This window comes from Oncorhynchus tshawytscha, linkage group LG12 (assembly GCF_018296145.1).
Source record: "Oncorhynchus tshawytscha isolate Ot180627B linkage group LG12, Otsh_v2.0, whole genome shotgun sequence".
Taxonomy (NCBI): domain Eukaryota; kingdom Metazoa; phylum Chordata; class Actinopteri; order Salmoniformes; family Salmonidae; genus Oncorhynchus; species Oncorhynchus tshawytscha.
The window spans coordinates 6,065,719-6,074,793 of record NC_056440.1 but is presented as its reverse complement, the minus strand read 5'-3'; the positions used below and the strand labels follow the sequence as shown (position 1 = coordinate 6,074,793).

Here is a 9,075-nt window from a genome sequence, read left to right as displayed (position 1 = left end):
ACCTCCAACCTCAGATAGAAACTGGGGCGGCAGGGTAGCCTAGTGGTTAGAGAGTTGTACTAGTAACCGGAAGGTTGCAAGTTCAAACCCCTAAGCTGACAAGGTACAAATCTGTCGTTCTGCCCCTGAACAGGCAGTTAACCCACTGTTCCTAGGCCGTCATTGTAAATAAGAATTTGTTCTTAACTGACTTGCCTAGTTAAATAAAGGTAAATAAAAATACAATACTGACTATTAACACAGTTGATCTAGTCTTTATATAATACTGACTATTAGCACAGTTGATCTAGTCTTTATACAATACAATACTGACTATTAACACAGTATAGCTAGTCTTTATACAATACAATACTGACTATTAACACAGTTGATCTAGTCTTTATACAATATAATAGTGACTGTATTAACACAGTATAGCTAGTCTTTATACAATACTGACTGTATTAACACAGTAAAGCTAGTCTTTATACAATTTCATATCAAATGTCACAATGTTGGGAAAATGAAGCTTCAATGAACTAGAATCATTATCTAGTTCATCTCTTCATTGCAGGTCATCCATTAGAGGTGGACCTGAGCTCCAGATCCCCCTCCCCCCACCACCACCACCCCACCCGGCCTCCCCTCTTCCTCCACCCCCAGACCCTAGCCCTGGCTGTGGCAGCACCATCCCCTCCACCCAGTCCCTGGAGCCTGCGTTGAAGCACCTGGCAGACTGCTTCCAGAGGCTGGTCTCAGAGTCCCGGGGGCTGCTGGTGCAGCTGGAGGGCCAGAGGCAGGAGCAGGTCAGAGACAGATATATATATATATATATATATATATATATATATATATATATATATATATATATATATATATATATATATATGATACATCCCAAATTGTACCCTATTACCTATACAGTGCAGTACTTTATAGGGGATAGGGTGTCATTTTGGACTCAGACATGCAGTTTTGTTAAACTGGGACGGCATGTTAGCACCGTTGAGCACCATTTATCCATTCACGATGAGTATTTAGATCCATGTTTGAATTTTAGACATTCGGTCAGTCATAGTATTGCTTTAAAAACATTGGAAGATTGCTCATGAGGAGCTAACGTGGCTGCCATGTAGCATTCATAATGCTTTTGATAGCAACCTCAATGTCTAAACTGTATCTATCGGTGGGGTCGTTCCACCTCAAAATGCACCCGAAAGAGGATTTCAACACCCACTATCTCAAAATAATTTCTGTAGTTAGAAAACAGATAAGATTAGCATTCCTACAACATTATCCTGTTGAAATATAATTTTATCTCAGCAAAATTAAGCTGATTGCACCCAAATTGGGTGGGGGGGAGGGTAGGTTTTGTTGTGCCCTCTTCACAACTGTTCTTGGTGTGCTTGGACCATGTTAGTTTGTTGTTGATGTGGACACCAAGGAACTTGAAGCTCTCAACCTGCTCCACTACAGCCCCGTCAATAAGAATGGGGGGCGTGCTCGGTCCTCCTTTTCCTGTAGTCCACAATCATCTCCTTTGTCTTAATTACGTTGAGGGAGAGGTTTGTGTAATATTCAATAAATATAGTACATAACATCCAATTTGGACTAAAACAATGAGCATATATCTATGGTCTCCACCTGTTGTATTCGGCACATGTGACAAAAAAAAAGGATTAATTTGATTTGGAATCCAATTTGAGTACGATATGAGGATTCCAAAGAAATGGTCAAAATCCACCCACGGACCACCCGTGCAAATACCACCCCAACAACCAGTATATAGTATTAGTTCTCTGTCTGACCGATAGAGTGGAGTTGCAGCTCAGTGTATTGTTTCATCATCTTATGTAATGTGTTCTCAGTGAATTTGGTGCTGGGTCCCCCCCCCCCTTATTCAGAGAAATTAGTCATTGAACTTTATGTCCCATTCTGCATCCTGATATTACCGTGTTCTGACCACTAGATGGTGCTGTTACTGCTATTAGGAACAGCACCATCGAGGAACAGCAACCCCCTAAATGTTAAAGGGATAGTTCACCAAAATTACATTGGTTTCCTTACCCTATAAGCAGTCCATGGACAAGGTACGACAGGGAACAGAGAAACACTGAGAAAGAAACAATAATCAGAGCTGCAGCCCCATACTACAGGTCAGACAGACCTGATAATACAGAGCATTCGGAAAGTATTCAGACCCCTTGACTTTTTCCACATTTTGTTACGTTACAGCCTTATTCTAAAAATGGATTAAATAGTTTTGTTTCCTCATCAATCTACACACAATACCCAATAATGACATCACAATACCCCATAATGACATCACAATACTCCATAATGACATCACAATACCCCATAATGACATCACAATACCCCATAATGACAAAAGCAAAAACTTTTTTTTTTGTGCATTTTTTTGCAAATGTATTAAAAATAAAAACCTTAAATATCACATTTACATAAGTATTCAGACCTTTTACTCAGTACTTTGTTGAAGCACCTTTGGCAGTGATTACAGCCTCAAGTCTTCTCGGGTATGACGCTACAAGCTTGGTACACCTGTATTTGGGGAGTTTGTCCTATTCTCCTGACGCTTGGCATTTCAGGCCAAAGAGTTCAATCTCAGAGCTAGAAGCATAAACATTTCGCTACGCCCACAATAACATCTGCTAATCACGCGTTAGTGACCAATAAAAATGTATTTGGAATCTTGGTTTCATCAGACCAGAGAATCTTGTTTCTCATGGTCAGTGTCATTTAGGTGCCTTTTGGCAAACTCCATGCGGCCTGCCATGTGCCTTTTACTGAGGAGTAGCTTATGTTTGGCCACTCTACCATATAGGCCTGATTGGTGGAGTGCTGCAGAGATGGTTGTCCTTCTGGAAAGTTCTCCCATCTCTGCATAGGAACTCTGAAGCTCTGTCAGAGTGACCATTGGGTTCTTGGTCACCTCCCTGACCAAGGCCCTTCTCCCCCGATTTCTCAGTTTGGCCAGGCGGCCAGCTCTAGGAAGAGTCTTGGTGGTTCCAAACTTCTTCCATTTAAGAATGACATTTTTTGGTACCCTTCCCTAGATCTGTGACTCGCCACAATCCTGTCAATTCCTTCAACCTCATTGGTTGATTTTTGCTCTGACAACTGTGGGACCTTATATTGACGGGTGTGTACCTTTCCAAATCATGTCCAATCAATTGAATTTACCACAGGTGGACTCAAGTTGTAGAAACATCTTAAGGGTGATGAATGGAAACAGGATGCACCTGAGCTCAGTTTCGAGTCTCATAGCAAAGGGCCTGAATACTTATGTAAATAAGGTATTTCTAAAAAACTGTTTTTGCTTTGTCATTATGGGGTATTGTGATGTCATTATGGGGTATTGTGATGTCATTATTGGGTATTGTGATGTCATTATTGGGTATTGTGATGTCATTATGGGGTATTGTGATGTCATTATGGGGTATTGTGTGTAGATTGATGACGGGGGAAAACAATTTAATCAATTTTAGAATAAGTGTGGAAAAAGTCAAGGGTTCTGAATACTTTCCGAATGCCCTGTATGTACCTATATGAAACCATAGAAGAAGAAATGCACTGTATGTACTAACTTTTTGGGTGGGATTTGCATGGGGGTCCGTGGGTGGGATGGGGGTCCGGCATGGGATTGGGGGGTCCGTGGGTGGGATTGGCATGGGGGTCCGTGGGTGGGATCGGCATGGGGGGGGGGTGGGTGGGTGGGATCGGTGGGATTGGCATGGGGGTCCGTGGGTGGGATTGGCATGGGGGGTCCGTGGGTGGGATTGGCATGGGGGGTCCGTGGGTGGGATCGGCATGGGGGGGTCCGTGGGTGGTATCGGCATGGGGGTCCGTGGGTGGGATCGGCATGGGGGGGGTCCGTGGGTGGCTTTTATTAGAAATTGTTTTGGTCCAAATCAGATTTTATGTACTATGGTTATTGAATATTATATGAATCCTAGAATTTAAATGGCCTGTTTGGGTGTCAATCAAATTAGCTTAATTTCTCAGAGATCAAATTAGATTTCAATAAAATAATGTTTCAGGAACGCTGATCTGCTCCGTTTCTAACTACAGAAACGATTTCAGATCAATCAGAGATGGCAGGTGTCATGGCTTGCTGATATGACATGGAATGACCCTGTGTCTCTATCTCAGACTCGCTGGCAGCAGGACCTCCTGTCTCAGTGGCTGGAGAGAGAGGAGAGGAGGCAGAGGGAGGCAGCAGACAGGGAGGACCAGAGAGAAAGGGCTCGGATGGAACATGAAGTCAGGGTACTGCAGCTCCTCACTGGCCTGGCCCAGAACCAGCAGAGGAACCAGACACATCACAGCTGCTGCCACCAGTGTAGCAGGACGGAAGGGGTAGCAGGGGGTGGTTCTGGGGCCTCGACCACTACTACACTGGATAATGGAGCTGGGGACAGAGACGGGACTGAATCAGAGACCACATAGACAGGGGGTGGAATGTGATGCAGATCTGGGCCAAATACAGTATTTGATGTACGTTATGTATTTGACTCGTGTCTGGTGTGGTGAGCATTCGTTGCCTTCTAAATTGGAAAGGACTAGGCTCTCAGTATTTGTTTACTTCTTTGCCTGGTCACTTGTTTGGAGTGTACATTCTGCTTTAAAAAAACAACAACTATACAATGGGTTTTAATCCTAGGATTTCTTAGGAAAACAAGAATAATTTGGTGGGTGCTTATATTGGTCCTATTTCAAAAAAGGTGTGTTTTGTATATCCCAACTCTCCCTGAGACACCCTGGGAGAGTAGGGTCACGTCCAGGGACTCAGTGAAACACTGAGACAATCTCAATTGTAATGATGTTTATTATGTTCTGTGCCATTTTACAGTTTATTATGACTTGTCTTACCAATAAAAATGCATTGGTATCGAATGGTTATTTTTATACGTTTGTTTACTCTTTATATCTATAACACTCACGTTGCTATCGCATGTAATTCACTTCATTCTGATGTTTGTGTCCAATGAACACAACGTGTGTGTGTGTTTGTGTTCCTCGTGAAAAGGATCCGAATGTGTCTGTCAACATTCTCAGACTCCTTTTATGATGTCATCATCGGGGCTACTGCAGCGTAGTAAATAGATGGTTGATTGTTGATGGCTAGCTGAATGGTAGGGAGCAGTGCTTAGCTCACCACCGGTCAGCTCAGGTAAAAGAGGTGTTAGGAATTTTTTTATGAACGGGTTTGAGTTAAAGGTGTGAAGCACGGTTGGGTTGAGGTCAATTCAGGAACTCCAGGAAGTGAATTGACATTCAAAAGACATCTGAAAAGTGAGGGATGTCTATTTTCCATTAATTTGAATTAGATTTTTAAAATTCTTCCTGAATTTATACTGAACCAATCCCGAGTGCGCCTCCCTAGTGGCGCAGTGGTTTAAGGCGTCACTACAGACCCTGGTTCGTTCCCAGGCTGTGTCACAACCGGCCGTGATCGGGAGTCCCATAGGGTGGTGCACAATTGGCCCATGGTCATCTGGGTTAGGGGAGGGTTTTGTCGGGGGTAGGCCATCATTGTAAATAATAATTTGTTCTTAACTGACTTTCCAAGTTAAATTATTATTATTTTAAACGGTGATTGTGAGGAGGACCATAGTATTTCAGCAACTGTTTCAAAAACATTAGACCAGGTTACTATCATTAGACCAGGTTACTAACATTAGACCAGGTTACTAACATTAGACCAGGTTACTATCATTAGACCAGGTTACTAACATTAGACCAGGTTACTAACATTAGACCAGGTTACTAACATTAGACCAGGTTACTATCATTAGACTAGGTTACTAACATTAGACCAGGTTACTAACATTAGACCAGGTTATTAACATTAGACCAGGTTACTAACATTAGACCAGGTTACTAACATTAGACCAGGTTACTAACATTAGACCAGGTTACTATCATTAGACCAGGTTACTAACATTAGACCAGGTTACTAACATTTGACCAGGTTACTATCATTAGACCAGGTTACTAACATTAGACCAGGTTACTAACATTAGACCAGGTTACTAACATTAGACCAGGTTACTAACATTAGACCAGGTTACTAACATTAGACCAGGTTACTAACATTAGACCAGGTTACTATCATTAGACCAGGTTACTAACATTAGACCAGGTTACTAACATTAGACCAGGTTACTAACATTAGACCAGGTTACTAACATTAGACCAGGTTACTAACATTAGACCAGGTTACTAACATTAGACCAGGTTACTAACATTAGACCAGGTTACTAACATTAGACCAGGTTACTAACATTAGACCAGGTTACTATCATTAGACCAGGTTACTATCATTAGACCAGGTTACTAACATTAGACCAGGTTACTAACATTAGACCAGGTTACTATCATTAGACCAGGTTACTAACATTAGACCAGGTTACTAACATTAGACCAGGTTACTAACATTAGACCAGGTTACTAACATTAGACCAGGTTACTAACATTAGACCAGGTTACTAACATTAGACCAGGTTACTAACATTAGACCAGGTTACTAACATTAGACCAGGTTACTATCATTAGACCAGGTTACTATCATTAGACCAGGTTACTATCATTAGACCAGGTTACTAACCTCCCTTGTGAAATATTACAAAACAGCTCCATAATCAAACTGGGCCAACATAAATCTTATAGAGTCTGTTTTTTTCTTTCTTTCTACTGTGTTATTGACTGTACGTTTGTTTACTCCATGTGTAACTCTGTTGTTGTTTGTGTCACACTGCTTTGCTTTATCTTGACCAGGTCGCAGTTGTAAATGAGAACTTGTTCTCAACTGGCTTACCTGGTTAATTAAAGGTGAAATAAAAAATAAATATGTTTAAATCCATGTTAGCAGAAATCTTATACGTTTTAAATCCATGTCAGCCATACGGATAACGCCATCCTGATCCTAATACCTGCTATTATCTTCTCCCTAGTTCTAGCCTGTCATTAAATGTACTGAGAAAGCTGTTTATTATGCTACCTTCAAAACAACTGGGAACTCGGGAAATTACAAGGTCAAATCATGACGTCAGTGATCTTCAGTTATAGGTAAATCGGAGAAAGAGGCCCGAGTTGGATGACCGTTCAAATAGATTTCTCAGAGTTCCCAGTTGCTTGTTACGCACTGAAGTCTGAGAGTTCCTAGTGCCTAGTTGTTTTGAACGCTGCATTATACCGCTGTAGCATCGAGTAAGAGAGAGAGAATATGTGTGTGTCGGAGAAAGAGAGATTGAATGTAGTATTTTGTGGGGCTTCAGTGGTCAGGAAGGGAGAGAGAGAGAGGGTTGGGCTCTTCAGAGGTCAGGCAGGGAAGGGAGAGAGAGAGGGTTGGCTCTTAGGTGGATAGTAGGAATTCCTTTGGGAGAATCTCATTTGGTTTTTCGTCTGGGTCCTCTGTCCTCTCTTACCTCCTTTTGAAAAATGGTCAAAGGTAAATATTGGAGAGGGAACATGGATGCAAATGCTCTTGTATGAAATGAGACTGTCCTCTAATCGCACGTCATCAGGCAAATTAACGTTTGCAGGGTGGAATCCCAAAATAAAGTGAAAGGATGAGTACCATATCGTTTTTAAATACTTCCATGCTTTCCTCCTTTAAGAAAACAGCAACTGATTCAATTAAAACACTTCCACGCTTGCTACCGCGAGGATACTATTGCGCTTGCTGCTGCCGAAGTAGGTAATCAATGAGGTGAGCGGACTCTTTCGTTCGCCTACTAATGAATTGACACGCCTCGACCCCTTATCGGTTTCTGGGTCTCGGAGGAAGAGAGGACGGAGGAGGCAAGGTCCAAATGAGAATCTGGGCCGTGTTCAGTTCTTCTCTGAGTAAAGTTTATTTGTGTGTGAAAAGCCAGGCTCACCATTGTTCAATGAGGAAGTCTCTAGTATAGATGTGTTTTTATCAGAGTTGGGGGGATAAATTAAATGCCAGTCCAGCCTATTGATAGCTTTCACCAGGCCTGGGTTCAAAAACTTTTATTTTAAAACATATTTCTGTGTATTTGGTTATTTTCAAATACACAGCTCCAAAAAAACGTACTTTTATTTCAGTATCTGAATAGATATTTGAAGAAGAAAAAAACAAATAGTCGACCAAATTGTATTTTCAAATAGCTGGGCAAATGCATGGGAGTGTCTTTGAGTCTTCTGAAATACATTCCAATATTCAACTTTTAATTTTAATTTTAAATAAAGGTTTATCTAAATACTTGTTGTTGAAAAATAATTTAAATATATGGTATTTGATCCCAGCCTGGTCTCCACGTTTATCATGTTATTTCAATGGTGTTTTGATTTTGTGGAATATTTTTGCAGATGGGTTAGAATATATTCGATTTTTATTGTATTTATCCACATCACAATCAAACAAGTTGCCATTGATAACTATGGGGCCATTACACAGCACTGCCACGCCATCTGTAAAACCTGCATGACACAAAATCGAAACCTTAATATCTAAGCTCAGCTACAAATGCTTAAATATATATATATTTTTAAAACTCATTATAAATGTTTAAATCAATTACACAAAACTCAATTCTGCACAGGCTTACAATTGCTTGTTTAAACAATTGTCACATTCAATTATTTGGGCAATGAATGAATGTCACAACTGTTTAGTCCCCTAAAACATTGTTTGAGACATCAGTCACTACAGTTTATTAGATCCCTAAAATGATAACGACATGCCTGTGTTCAAAGATTTCCTTGGTTATTATCGCATATCTTCTGATGCATATAATTACCAAGGAGCTCCTCCAACTCAGCTATGAATAATAAAGTGAGAGATTATTGCTGCGTTCGTAACATAGCGGGAAGTGGGGATATACCACGTACAACTAGGAAAAATTCACTAGGAAAGGGAGAGGTTAAACGGACACGCCTGGTGCCCAAATTGATGAGGTTTTGTCGGGGCAGCGAGTGCCGAGTGGAGACGAACGGATTCGGTAAATTCAGTTCAGTCCTTTCCAGGTGTTTAATTTATACTTGCGGCTACAAAAAAAATCGTAACGTTATGCCGTAGTTGTACGTTTTCTAGGAAAATCACTA

At 41.1% G+C, this 9,075-nt stretch overlaps 1 protein-coding gene across 2 annotated transcripts in view; it reads left to right on the top strand.

Moving 5' to 3' along the window:
- The window catches only part of LOC112238515, a 6,640-nt gene extending 1,744 nt beyond the window's left edge, over window positions 1-4,896 (top strand). For both annotated transcript variants that reach the window (XM_042331240.1, XM_042331239.1), the window contains exons 3-4: window positions 554-785; window positions 4,153-4,896. In XM_042331240.1, coding sequence (XP_042187174.1) covers window positions 554-702 — 149 coding nt within the window. In that variant the 3' untranslated portion in view covers window positions 703-785; window positions 4,153-4,896. The remainder of the gene's footprint in view (window positions 1-553; window positions 786-4,152) is intronic.
- The last annotated feature ends 4,179 nt before the right edge of the window (window positions 4,897-9,075 follow it).